Source organism: Colletotrichum orchidophilum, assembly GCF_001831195.1.
Source record: "Colletotrichum orchidophilum strain IMI 309357 chromosome Unknown Scaffold_121.1, whole genome shotgun sequence".
NCBI lineage: Eukaryota > Fungi > Ascomycota > Sordariomycetes > Glomerellales > Glomerellaceae > Colletotrichum > Colletotrichum orchidophilum.
In genome coordinates this window covers 86,537-100,639 of record NW_019173077.1, presented here as the reverse complement: position 1 = coordinate 100,639, position 14,103 = coordinate 86,537, and the positions used below count along the sequence as shown (strand labels likewise).

The following is a 14,103-nucleotide window of genomic DNA, read 5'->3' as shown; positions in this document are numbered from 1 at the left end:
CTCCAAGCTGAAATGTGAGAGATATGAGGTGACGGGCAGCTGGCTCCATGATTGTCTATGGCGAAGAGTGGCGGAAGGCAAGGTGGGTGTTTCTCATGTTCCTCGCGAGAAGCATTCGCAACAAACGCCTAGGCAATTCTCTACCACTGAAGGGTTCGATATCCTCAGAGAAGTTTTCGGCCTCATGTAATGGTCTCTGGACGAAGCAACGAGTGAGTGACAGTCTCAATGTAATCCGTATCGCCCGTTTGAGAAACCACTCGCAATGCTACATAAAAACGAGATGCTCCGAAGCCCGACGCCAGGCTTGTCGCGTCGTGCCATGGCATTACCAACCTGGTCCTCGGCAGTTGTCATGTTACTATGCATGTGCGATCAAGGGTTTCTCCTCATGAATGCAGCTACTGAATCCTTGGGTCAAATCACAGCTCCTGAGTGATATGAGCCATCTCGCCTGTTGTGACTTGCTTTCAGGACTTTGGAATAGCTAACAGGATGAACAAGTATTATTGGATGGAGCAGGACTAAGTGCGACGGTCTGTGATGGATGTTTGACAACCAACGACTGCTTGTTAAAGGTTATGTCTATCTACATGTTGGGTCGGGGGATCTGACATAATGAACAAGGGCGAGGATGGTGGCTCCTCGGTATCTACGACTTATTGTCAGTAAAGTCTCCTCTCTCTACATGGTCACTAACTATACGCAAGGCAGTCTAAAGGAAGCACAGTTCCGTGGACCCCATGCGGCTGGAGACGATCTTTCTTGACATAATAGCAACATTCCAGAAGTCGATGCTTCTTACCAACAAGACTGATCAAAATGAACCTGTAGCATTGTTTTTTCCTGCCTACAGGGACATTTTGTAATTACGAATCGAGCTTTGTGTAACACATGCTGAATTAAATACCAAAATCGTAAAAAGAGTTGAAATATATAGAGGATGACAATTTGCCCCTACCCCTCTTAACCCCGGCCTGAGGATCCCTTACGCACTCTCAGCCAAAGTCTTTTGGTCCCAATTGGAAAACCCAAGATGAAGGCAATCTGTACCGGAAATTTCTGAAAATCTCGAGTCTACCTAGTTAAAGTGCGTTTAATGCCAGAGTGACCTGCGCAAGTGTCGTACAACTGCGTTGTCCCACATCAATTTCCGACGGCGACGATGTCATCTTTGAGAAAGGTATCTAGTCGAAGGGGGAAGACACAAACGGTGAAGGCGATTACAAAAGAGCGATAAGAATCAACATTTCCAAGTTTCGAGGAGGCCACCCATCCCATTTGGGGTGAAATAGCGTTAGGCAAAGATCACGCTACAACCAAGGAAACACTCCATTCCTAGAACGATACGGAGCCATAGTCGCATCCTGGCCAAGACTCATGTTGAAACCAACGACGGAAACGTCAAGTGGTTCATAAGAGGAATATTGAAATATACTGGAGTTGTGTCAATCACTTCACACTACGCCACGGCGACCCGCGCTTTCCAGCATCCAGCCCCGCCTAGAAACGAAGAGTTCATGCTTCAAAAAGGAGACAAGGCAGTAATACATAAAGAACAAAAACATACAACACCAGGTATTCGCTGGTCGTCACCGACCCAACTACTAATCCGGCCCTCACTGGCTTATCTATGGGAGAGCGGACGGGATCCCGAGTTTTCCAGTGGGTATGGTCGTATGTGGCAGTTATGGACACGAAGCTGTCCATATACCCACAAAGACAAGTGGCCGCAGTCAATAGTCATGTCCCGAATGTCGGACCCCCTCCAAATTTGCATTTGTCCAAAAGACATTAAAGTCCTGGTACCATATGCCATATATTAAATGTCCGCGGCTTTGTGGACTTGTAAGCTCTAGTGTCCACAGCCGGTTCCGGTTTCTGGTGCCGATGGCGGATTTCACTTCTTCAAATCGTCTCTTGGGTTCGGACATATTAACTTTCTGTAGATAAACCAAAAACTGTCTAGAACTTCTTTCGACGCGTATTTATTGGTGATATCAGCCGAAGGGGAGGTCAATCAGATGAATGACACACTCAAGCTTGACTGCCTTCAAAAACAAACTTACGAAAGCTGTGCCCCTGATCTCGCGTACGCGCCGTTTCATTCCACATGAAATCGCCGTGGCCGGGAACAACGTAGTAAATCCCAAACTTCTTTAACATGTCGACCCTGTTCTATGAAGATGCAGTGGCTAACATGGTTGCACTGGTGGCGGCAGCCTTTTCGAATCGATGTATTGAAGATACAGCATCCTGTCTCAGGGCGACCTGCTATACTTACGAGAGCTAGACTTGAGGCACTTTGCAGCCACCGCGGGTAGGGTGAATGGTTTTGATTTCCATGAGATCGTGAGCCCGTGTGAGGTTCGTCTTCGAGCTGGCGAAGTCTCTAGGACATGGTGAAACTGCTTCGATCTGAACGAGCACATCCTGGTTCCAGGTGATTTTGTGTATAGAAGCGTTTTTCGCAAAAGTTTGAAGTTACGGATGCCAGCTATCTCTAAAATGCGTATTGCGTTGAGTAAAGGCATTTTGAATATATAGATAATTGAAGAATGTCTAGAAGGGTCATACTTACTGTGATGGTTGAATTCTCCGAGCCACGATTTGACGCAAGCCGAGAGTCGAGTAGTTTTCACAAACTTGGACACAGGTGCAAAGACTGACATATTGGGAATTATTCAATGACGCCATTTAAACGCTTCATGAGCAGTCACGCGTGTTTCTTAATCACGAGAACGAAAGCGATAAAAAACTCTCTTGTGCATCAATAGGGGGGTATAGCATGAGCTTCTTAGCCTGACAACCCTTTCAGCGCAGTCGTATGCGTACACCGGCTTACCATCCTGCATACGGTAGGCATGATACATAAAATCCCCCTTCTTCACATCGGCTGTGGCACAAGGAACAACACATGGTGGTATTCGTTCACCTTAGTCCAAGCCACAATGGAATCGAACGAACGTTTTCCAGGGGCTTCAGTTGGATATTCTGGGCTATTTACGTGAGCACTTATATTAGACTACTCACCTGCCTGGCCGTTCGCACTCAGCCTCAAATCGGCTTTGGCTCTGGCCCCTGGACGTGGTCACCCGGCGGCAAGCCAACCTCAACCCAACGACCCGCCTGGCATCCGTGACAGTCGGCGTTGCTTTCAATGGCATGCTCTGGGCAATAAATCGGGCCACGTAGCCGGCGTGGTGGCGCTTTCAGATGCATCTCCGGTCCTGAGAATGGGGCTGCGGTCAATGACTTGGGAGAAGTGGGACTGGCGATTCTATGACCCTCGCCGCTCTCCGTTCTCGGGCCCGTATTCTCCATGGAACCTTGTCGTCGTGAGAGTTCAGTCGTATGAGATGGTGTGGAAGAGCCAGGTCGAGGTTCAGAGTGATTCGCCGTCTCAATTGGTACGTCGAGGCCGGTAAGTTGGAGAGGAGACAGTGGGGGGATGTCTGGCAATTTCAGGTTGCTGGCCGAAAAACAATTTCTGTCTGAAGCCGAACAGTTTTCACCAGTGACATTCTTGAAGTAGAATTCCAAGTGATCATCGATTATGTCGCTTTGATTACATGCAAGACGATAATTGTATTCCGGGTCGTCTGAGTCTTCTTCTTCAATGCTGCCCATCTCGCCATAGCATGAGTGCATGTTTTCGCTGTCCTCTGGCTTCACTATCGCGGCCTGACGTGGTCCCGGGAATTCATGTACCTCTCGCATATTGTCGATACCGCCTGACAGAGCTGCATAAGTAGAATCATCGTAATGAAGAGGACGTGAGATGGACCCGCACTCGCTAGATCCATCGTCGTCGAACGACAGCGTCTCAATATTAACACCACTAAAGCTCACAAAGGCACTCGTGTAGTCATCCGACGGAGAATGTGGACGAGATGAATCAGCTGAGGCAAGTGAAGTACAAGTAGTGATGGCGGCGGTGGCATCGTTGGAGGCTGCTAGCGTCTTTCTGAACGCCTCTTCTGCTCGAATCTCAAGCTCTGCTTGTTCCTTGAGCCTTTGAATACCCTTTTCGTGGTTGGCTGCGAGCTCTGCGAATAATCTTTGACGTTCCTGGAATTCAATTTGACGGCGCTCATGGATGTTCAGGCGACGTGGCGGAGGGCTGTCAGCAGGGAGCTCCGGCGAGGCGAAGGTGAGCTTCGGACTCCGGACCATATCAGGAGAGAGCCTCGATTCGTCTCCATAATCACCGCGATTCATGTTTTCCACGTTGCTGGTATGGCTCAGCTCACGAGAGACTTCATAAGACTTGAAGATGTCCCCGGCATTTGCGAGTCGTACTGCCCAGCTTACAGTTGCCATCTGTCCACCGACTGCGATCCGGCAGATATCCGTGCGATGCTTCGTCCGGCATAGATCACAGGAAGGATGTGTGACTGGTTCACCAAGGGCATGAACCAATGACTGCACAGAAACAGCCATCACCATATCTCTGGTCACTTCTTTTTCAGTTCGTGCGAAGCTGTACCATGATTGACAGAGTCTCATGCTTGCTTGCGTGAGCGCCGAGGCGGGGACCATGAGAGGATCGACAGGGTGGTGCCATTTCTGTACGGCTTTGAACTTCCAGTAGTTTTCGAGCACTTTTGAGGCGCTGACTGTGGAAACGTCGACACCGTTGTAAACCACCTCGCAGTGGTGGCAGAAGCCGAGTACGGTGGCCAGGGCTTGCGTGTGCTGGCAGAGAGGTACGATGCAAGCACTACGGCCAGTTTTATCTCGTCTTGTGAGAAACTTCCTGCACTCGACAAGCTCCACTGCGGAATGGGCACATACTGTGTGGATGGTCTTCTGGGTGAAGCACATGTTGTCTGGGACTGTTGTTTCGAAAAAGGAACCTGCCTTGGAGACGATTTTATGACCGGCTTCGTCGTGGTCATCAACGGGGGGTTGATATGTGTATGTTGGGCGGGTGGCCATGTAGAAATAGAATACTGGCAACGTAAGTTGCGCTTCCTTGTAAGATGCGAATTCTCAGATGTTCATGCTCAGGCAGAGGGAATGCTTCAATTTAGAAGAATGATGGAAGCCTGGCTTTGTGATATATAGATGGGGCCATTGCTCTATGAGAACACCCAAAGTACAACGGCGGAGCCACAACAAAGGTTTGGATCGAAGAACCTGGGTACGTGGCAATGCAAGTCTTAGGCAATATCTTCAAGCGTTTGTATAATAGCTTTGTTCAGAGCAGGCAAATTGTTCGTGGTCATCGTTCTCGAAGCTGCGAGCTATGCAGCACGGTAAAGTTCCTCGAGTATCCACGGATGCATCACTACGTTGAGCGGTTTGACGGCAGGCTAGTTGGATCTTGCGTATCCTCAGGTAGTAGCTCGAGCATGGGAGTCGACGGGGAGAAGACACACTGTAGCATCAAGCCTGTGGTTGGCAGTCGTTAAAGTCGTGATGTCGTAGGTACTACTAGGTAGGTACAATTCTCAAAGTCCAGTCCCATTCCAGGGTCCTCTTCCAAGTGCATTGTGCCAGTCACCGCCATTCATCAACTCCAGTTTGCCTAGCTGCCATTTTCAGGTCGCTTTATATGTGAACTCAAACGGAGCGCCGCGCCCGTTCTCTGTGAGATGTTCGACTGAAATGTCGACGGATTTATAGGCCATACTTCTTATCCTTGTCCTCAATTGGGATATCCTTGCCGGTTGTGTTCTTGTATTGGCCACGGATGAAGTCACTGATCTGTTCATCTTTTGCCTGTTCGGCGGCGCTCTCGTTGTCCTGAGGACCTTGACCGAGAAACTTTTCCTGGACAAAATCGACAGCTATGGGATGACGTTAGCCTCATGACTTCCAGGAGTAGGGATGGTGCTGGAGAGCGGCACACGCACCCTTGTCAAGGCCGTCTTCCTGCTTCTCGCTCTCGCGGCCACCGCCGGCCAAGCCATTGAGCTTGTCCATGAAGCCGCCAGACTCCTTCTTCTCGGGCTGGTCAGAAGAAGAGGCTGAGTTGCTATTATTGTCACCTCCAGCAAGGTTCTTGACGAAGTCCATGATGCTTGATTGGTAGGTTGGAATAGATGTCGGAGAAGTCAATAGTATGAGGTCAATCGGCGGTCCAGGCTTGGGTTGAGTTGAGGAGAGAAAGTCAAATCAAGTGGGATAAAGGATGGGATGGCTTGGCTACTTGTAGTCTGAACAGGGTCACACGAGCAAGAGACAGAAAGCCGTCACCAAGGCGAGGAAGTGAGGGGGACCATCGGGAGACAATGGTGGCTTAGACTACACGGTACCTATCTTAGCTGCATACAGCAGGCGGGCACCTTCTTTTTGCCTGTTCTACTTGGTCTTGGCAAAGGCTAGTTGAGGTGCAGCATAAGGATTGGGAGTCGCGATACACCACGCAGTTTCCCACGGGTTGGTGAAGTTACATCATCAGCAGGCCAGGGGGGGGCACTGACGCAGGCCAAGTTTCTGCCAGCACGGCTTGCGCCATGTACCTACCTCAAGGTATTCGTAGACAGTCAGTGACAGTGATACAAGAACCGACACTCGACCTCAACGTGCAACCGGGTCCCAGAGGAGAAACAAGATAAACCTGTAAGCTGGGTAAGACAGTCCAGACAGCGCAGCTTAGGGCGCTTCTTCGGACTGCCAAGGAATCTAAACAAGCACTTCGGCCAAGGAGTGTTGGCACCCTCACAGAGCTAATCCACGCTTGGTGACGTGATGAGTCGCCAACCTAATGTCAATTCAGCTGGCTTGGTCGAGGCCCCCTGTTTTGACCCCGCCAAGCTTGTCCTGTTGTGATAGTAGTGTCACGTGGCCGTCGACGTTGGATCACCCAGGTGCCTTAGCTAAGCTGGACTCAATGAGCCGTACCTATCGCCACATATCGCGGGGCCTTTGTGGCGGCCATCTAAGGTACCGCTTTGTGGCTTGAGAACCGTGAGCTTCACCGGCTGAGTCATCTCCGAGAGCGAGCTCTTCGTCATTCATACTGGTGGCAGTGCCCCGCCATCCCGAGCTTTAAGTCATTGCGACGGCGCAAAACGAGGACCATCATCGTCCCATCAGTCCCTCATTCTACACTCGGCAACTAGAATCGCTGCAGGGGCTTGTCGTTCGGCACAAAATGGCTGCAAAAAACACATCAGATCTCCTCAAGCGGCCTCTTTACGGTTCGTCTTCTCTCCAGCTGCTACCCCGCCATCGCCTGCTAACCAAGTCGCAGTCTATGATCTTCCCCAAGAAGTCCTGACAACGCTCTCCCTGAAGCCCGACGCCTCCATACTCGAACAGGCCCCCCCATCGCCTCCCTCAAAAGACACCTCTTCCTCCGATCTCGTCGGCTCACAGGCCTGTTCCCTTTGCGGTGTCACTTTCTCCACCGTTGTTGATCAGCGCAGCCATCAAAAGTCTGATTGGCACCACTACAACTTGAAGCAGAAGCTGCGCAGCGCCAAGCCGGTGTCCGAGAATGATTTCGAAAAGTTGATCGGAGACCTTGACGAGAGTCTGTCGGGTTCAGATTCTTCAGAGTCCGAGGATGAGGAGGTCGAAACGGGTCGCAAAGAGTCCACTCTCACAGCACTGCTGAAGAAGCAAGCGACGCTTGCCGACAAGTACGCATCGCCAACTACAGAATACAATGATGGAGACGAAGAGACGATACGACGCAGAGGGAAGGGCAACCCGCCTCTGATCTGGTTCAGCTCACCAGTACTCCCGTCAAACACATACTTTGGCCTCTACAGGGCTATCTTCGGCAGCGAAGAGCTGCACGACGAGACAAAGCTGGTAGAAGTCATAAGAAACAAGCAGTTGGATCCTATAACCGCGCCCAAGATCCCAAAAGACGGCGCAGCACCGCCGCCGGCGGCGTATAAAGGCCCTCACTTCTTCTTGTGCATGATTGGCGGTGGTCATTTCGCTGCCATGGTGGTAGCATTACCACCACGACAGAACAAGTCTTCAGCGGGCGCAATGAATCGCGAAGCGACTGTCCTTGCTCGCAAAACGTTCCATCGATATACAACTCGACGGAAGCAGGGTGGCTCGCAATCAGCCAACGACAACTCCAAGGGCAATGCCCACTCGGCCGGTGCCAGCATTCGTCGGTACAATGAACAGGCTTTGGTGGATGATGTACGCAACCTCCTCCAGGAATGGAAGGGATTGCTTGATTCGTCAGAGTTGCTCTTCATTCGAGCAACCGGAGCAACAAACCGGCGGACGCTATTTGGACCGTACGATGGGCAAATATTGAAACACAATGATGCTAGGATACGAGGGTTCCCGTTCAGCACGCGAAGAGCGACCCAGAACGAATTGATGAGATCTTTCATTGAGCTCACAAGACTAAAAGTCAGGGAGATCAACCCGGAGGACGAGACAAAACCGAAAACCGAAACCCCTACCCCTGCAAAGACTGCTTCTCTGAAGCCTACAAAGCCGAAGCTCACGGAAGAAGAGGAGGCTGCGCTGTTACACACATCACAGATTCAGGCCTTTATTCGGCGGTCGAAACTTCCAGCCTTGCTGTCCTACCTCAAGACGAACCAAGTCCCTCCCGACTTCCAGTTTCAGCCATCGGACCAAAACCACCACTCGCCAACACCCCTACACTTGGCTTCTCATCAGAACGCTGCGCCTCTGGTTCTCGGCCTTATCACACGTGGTGGTGCATCTCCCCTGGTCACCAACAAAGACGGCAAGACTGCGTTCGAACTTGCAGGTGACAGGTCAACAAGAGACGCCTTCCGGGTCGCTCGATCAGAGCTTGGTGAGGATAAGTGGGACTGGGAGACCGCACGCGTACCAGCACCCCTTAGCAAGGCAGATGCTGAGAAACGTGACGAGAGAGACAGGAAAGAAAAGGATGCCCAAGAGACGGAAAGAAGACGCGCCGAGGAGGAGAGGTTACGGGTCGAAGGGCCCAAGGTTGACGGCAGGAGGCCAAAGACTGGCGGGTTGGCGGCTGTTGCGTCTTCGAAGACGGCGCAGGAGAAGAGGGTAGAAGAAGCTAGGGGTCTCACTCCTGAGATGAGAATGAAGCTCGACCGGGAGAGGAGAGCGAGGGCCGCCGAGGAGCGTTTCAAACGCATGCAGGACGGTTCATAGTCGTGTGCTCGCCGAGCGCGCTGTCAACGGCCTGTCTACCATCCAAGAGGTTATAAAAGGTTCTAGGAGCAATCCTGGCGTATAGGATATTGCCTCAACAAATAAAATAATGACACTGCTGAACCAAGTGTTTCTCTCTGATCTTGGATGACGGATTGTGAGGAAGTGTGACCGTAGGGCCTTTTGCCCAATTGTGAAGCTACAGTTATTTCAAATGTTGTTACTTGAAGGTCCATTCTTCATATTCAGACCTTGAAACCCAGTTTCTTGTGATGACTCTACTACTTTTCAATGGCAAACATCGCTCGAGGCTGGATACCAATCAAGGCACACTGGCTAATAGCGTTTTGGTCTTTAACACGAGTTTGGTATTGGTAGCCTCACTCATCGAAGCTGCCTTTTGCTCCGCCTTTGCGTCAGTCACCGTGACGATGAATATTCAACCCAGCGCTGGGAGACAAGCTAATGCCTCCCATGAATCTCTCGCAAGTTTTCGTCCTACAACAGTGGAATACATCTACTTGGGTGTTTGGTCGTCTACCGTTGGTTGTTTCTCTCGTACATTGCGTTGGCCATGAAAGGCAAATGATGGGGCCGAAATGATAATTATGCCTCCATCAATACCGCAATCTCTAGCCTAGCATCTACGGACTCATGAGAGGAGGCCTTCTTCTCGAGGGGTTTCACAAAAGTTTAATGTGTGGGACTAATCATACAGTCTGCTGCGACTGGCATTGTTGTAGGCGGTATCAACACATGTTCTTGTGCTCTTATACAGCAGCCTGGTGTATCCTCCTGGAAAGCAACGATTGCAAGATGGTAGTTGTTCCAGCGCCTCCTTTTTGTATGTCAGGGCCTAATGTTATAAGTATTGGTGGCGATTTTGTCAAGTCGGACCTGATCGTAGCTTTATTGGGTTCAATGCCGATTTCGGGGTAGTTGAGTTCTTCAATTATTGGTCCAAACGATGGCCTGGCATCCTTCGAGCGTGACAAATCGAAAAACGTTTAATTCACTTTGTCAGGTATTTCCTGAACGTGTTTAAGCATATTCCCCCTCCCCTAAAGAACGTAACCTTCCTATTTTATTTTAAAAGGCATGCCAACATGCTATCAAGAAGTAGAATGAAGTTTTCGCTCTCAACTAGCAAACTTCATCGCCATTAGCCTCGGAAACATCCGTGAATATCAAAGGAGCTAGTAAGCCAAGCAACACGAACACCGTCAACTGATGGCGAGAGCGCAAAGACTCGAATCGCGGCGAAGGCTTAACCCAGGGAAAAGTTCCAGGTTTGAAGTTGAGACACACCCGATACAATATCCCGAGGTACGGGGGGGTGCTTTTCAGTCCCATCAGCCAGCCGTGAGGCGCGCAGCCATGGCCGTCATCGACATTGGAGATTGCAACCGAAACAGCCTCGTCATCGAGGAAAACAAGCACGCTCACTTTCAAGAATTGTGAATTTCTACTAACTACTCCAACGTGAGAGTCTGCGGCAAAATACATTACGGGAGAGACGCTTCACCGAACATGGGCCGCGGCCAAACATCATCCCACATCATCAACCCCAAAAAACAGAAACTCTGAAAGCCAAATGCTTTCGATCCACCGCAAACTCACTCTCTGGGAAAAATTCTGCTTCGTATCCTTCAAGACTCTGATGGGTATCGTGCCATGTTATCTCGTATTACAAAGCCGTTTACCCGTGTTTCGCATGAGACAATCAACGGCTTGGAAACATGTTTCCGCCGATTGGGCAGAGTCACCGACCGAAACTACATGACAATCGCCAGCCACGTTCCAAACTGCCATTTGCATAATGTATCAAACAAGTCAAGACTCTCTCACGGCCCACCCATGGCATCCAAGAGTCGAACAGCAGCGACACGATCCCGAATCGTCCAAAACGGATCTATCAAGTACTCCAGTTTTCGGGTCAACCAGACTCTTTGAGCATGTCTCTCACCATACGAAACAGAACTTATCCAACAAAAGGGATTATCGCGAAGGGGGTAGGTAGAAGAAAGAAAGAAAAAACCCACGGAACCCTACGGATACACCTCGTATCCATCCTCCGTCTCTCACTCACATCTCTACCGGTTATACGACGTTGTCTTACACACCCAGCACACCAACGCCTCTCCACAAAACGTCAATGTCAATGCATCAAAGACGAGCCAGGCCTTCACCTAACTTACTATTACACACCACCACCACATTTTTTGCTTTTTCCAAACTGATGAGGTCGTAACCGTTGTTGCTTATTCCTGTAATCTCTAGGGTGCCACATCTACGATCCCGCTTTTGCCGGAGAATCGTGCTTTGCAGACTCGCAGCAGCCCCCAAAGGATCCATCCCAAAGGGTCCTCAGAGGGCCCAAAATGGTCGGGTACCTGCATTAGATCCTAAGTCATATCGTCGATTAAGCCTCTCTTCAAGTGACCCCAACTTGATAGGAACGTCGCGAGGCACATGCTGTAACGGCAACGTACCGAATCGACAACCCCCCGCTCCTGGGCTCCGTTCAGGTCGACACACACCATCATGCAGACCTCCTGAATCCCTCACGTCAAAGTAAAGCCGAGAACTGTGAACGCCTCGTCCAACCAACTACCCGTAGTATATGCGCAGGCGCTCGCCCGATGAGCGTGAACAATACCCACGCCGTCTCAAAACAAAGCCTAGCCAGCCCACAACACAGCCCTCCTCCTTCCCCAGCCTGCAAAAGACGGGTTGGTTGAGAAGATGGACCACGGGGTACCCGCCTCATTACGGCAGATCGCCGTAGTTGAGCTGGCGATCACACTTGGCCAAACTAGCAGAGCAAAATAAAAAGCGTTCCGTTTCACAGCCACCTCCTCGAGCCCCACGGAGTAGAGACAGGGAAAAAAACACTGGATTAATGCCCCTGTCCGCCGAAGCGAAGCCGCGAGCGAGGGGCCCTGAAGAGGAGGATGACTGGCAGTGTGCACTCTGTGGTTAGGAAAGGATGGAGGGATACTGCAACCAACACCATCGAGCCTCGTGTTATGAAACCACACCATCCCCGCCCCCACTGGCCGGCTCTTCCATCGCTACCACAAATCGCTCAGTCTCTCTGCCAAACCCATCTCGATATCTCCCCACAACGGGAAGGGGGAAAAGAAGGAGGGGACATCAGGCAGAGGGTCGAGAAGAGACCCGTCAGTCGACCAACAATTTGCCGTCTGCAGCGTGTTTCTGCGGAACTGTCGGGGAATTTCTCTCTTAACGAACCAGCTTCACAGCCACCCAACACGTCACGATAGGGCTCGCATGAAGAACGCGATGCTGTGTTCGGATTGTCCATTATGCATGTTTGGTGGGGTATGACATCGAAACAATTAGGGATCGGAGGCCTGGGTTTTTTTCTTTCTGCCTCCTTTGCAGAGGGTTCCGATGAAGCGCTCAAGAGCTTGACATCAGCTGAACGGGGACGAATGGGATAACCCCAACTGATACGACTGCCACTGGCAGAGAAGGGGTTAAACGCGGCTATCGAGCAGGTCCTTGACTCGCCAAAGAACAGTACGACAAACTTCGCGGGGAGTATTCATACGCTAACCACTACGTTGTAGGGTGGTGTTGAAATATCGAGTGACTTGGCAGGAAACCAATCAGTTTGTAAAACATGAGTCTTTCGAAACTTGGTGTTCGTCTGACCAACGGCCAAGGTTTTCTGCTGTTTATTGAAGAACAACCAGTGGCTGAAAGTGAGCCGCGCTGCCAAAACGGGTTTTGACAGCCGTCCATAGGCAGCTGTCTACAGGAGGTTGTCGGGGATTTGGCAACCTAGCTGCAGGGGTTGGGCCAGCGAATTCCCCTTTGGGATTTTTGCGACAACCCCGGCCATCACCGTCAGGGTTGCACCGTGAAAGACACCTGTAGGCGCATAGGACGCCGGACGGAGTGGCCCCTATCACGCACCTGGCTTGTCTTCCGGTATGTACCAGGGCAATAAAGGGAACGAACAGCAGGCCTTCTATCGCGGAGTCGCGGGTTCTGCTGAATTCTCGGGGTGGACTGTCCGCCGCAAAAGGGGCGCCGGTTCCTGTTGAACAGAGGCAAGTCCGGCAACGGAGGTGCATCGGGGGACAAACATCGCACGAAAGCGAAGACGGCGGGCCCTTGCTCCTAATTGTCTTGTTTGGAAGATCCTCAAAGTGCCGACGAAACAAAATGCAACCTTGAGATCAAAGGTTGCTGAGAATAGAAGCTCAGGCGGGCCTTGGGAAATGAGAGAGAACTTAGAGTGCAAGAAACCAAGTGCACCATATGGCTAGAAATGAGACTCCAGTCTCCAGGTCACGCCAACGGGGCCAGGCGATCCCATGATCGGGACCGAGCCGTGATTGTTCTCTCCCAACCCCCCGTTTTGGATGGTCTGATTTCCTCTTTCGTCCAGCCAGGTATTGAACCAATCTGCGGGATTCAATGATCGACGAAGAAGACGGGGCAAATAGTGTGCGCCGCTCTGGGGAAGGCCGCGAACGCTCCGATTTACGGAAACAGTTGCCGGTGACTGATTCAACTTTCAAATTTCATCTTGATGGGGACCACAGCGTTGACAATGAGATGAGCAGCACGGTGTTCATCCTCTTCTCGGATATCGGCCTGAGGAGGAAGCAAAAAGGTCGATACTTGAGATTTGTTATTGAGTTTTTGAGAGCTCGGACGATGCATGACGGCGTCACGGTGGTGCTGGCTGATCTACAAGCCAAACCAGCGCAGGGTCCAGCGATTGACAGCTGGTCGCAATATCCAGGGACGCCTGTCGGGAAATCGTGATCCACGGAAATGATGGCATTACCAGAGCGCCGCTGTCTATGATGGCGGTCGGAGTTTAAGGGACCACTGCGGTCAGTTATGTCATCCAATCTCCCCCGGTCCGGTCAGGCCCCCGCTCACGGTTCCCAGGCGGTATCGGCTCAAGACACGCTGCTCGAGCCTCACTATTTGTCTTGGGGTTACTCGTCAGAATTCAAACGACAA

General features: G+C 51.1%; 3 protein-coding genes across 3 annotated transcripts; 1 reads left to right on the top strand and 2 right to left on the bottom strand.

Moving 5' to 3' along the window:
• Positions 1-3,057: 3,057 nt before the first annotated feature.
• On the bottom strand, positions 3,058-4,827 carry CORC01_11336 (uncharacterized protein; the record flags this gene model as incomplete). Its single annotated transcript, XM_022622961.1, has 2 exons — positions 3,058-4,698; positions 4,798-4,827. The coding sequence occupies 2 exons, from the start codon at positions 4,825-4,827 to the stop codon at positions 3,058-3,060; spliced, it is 1,671 nt and encodes a 556-aa protein (XP_022470551.1).
• Positions 4,828-5,625: 798 nt separating this feature from the next.
• CORC01_11335 (uncharacterized protein) lies at positions 5,626-6,024 on the bottom strand (the record flags this gene model as incomplete). The annotated part of the gene is made up of 2 exons (XM_022622960.1): positions 5,626-5,795; positions 5,862-6,024. 2 exons carry the CDS (start codon positions 6,022-6,024, stop codon positions 5,626-5,628), a joined length of 333 nt encoding a protein of 110 aa, XP_022470550.1.
• A 1,081-nt stretch (positions 6,025-7,105) lies between these two features.
• Positions 7,106-9,093, top strand: CORC01_11334 (ankyrin repeat and zinc finger domain-containing protein; the record flags this gene model as incomplete). The annotated part of the gene is made up of 2 exons (XM_022622959.1): positions 7,106-7,151; positions 7,205-9,093. 2 exons carry the CDS (start codon positions 7,106-7,108, stop codon positions 9,091-9,093), a joined length of 1,935 nt encoding a protein of 644 aa, XP_022470549.1.
• Between the last annotated feature and the right edge of the window lie 5,010 nt (positions 9,094-14,103).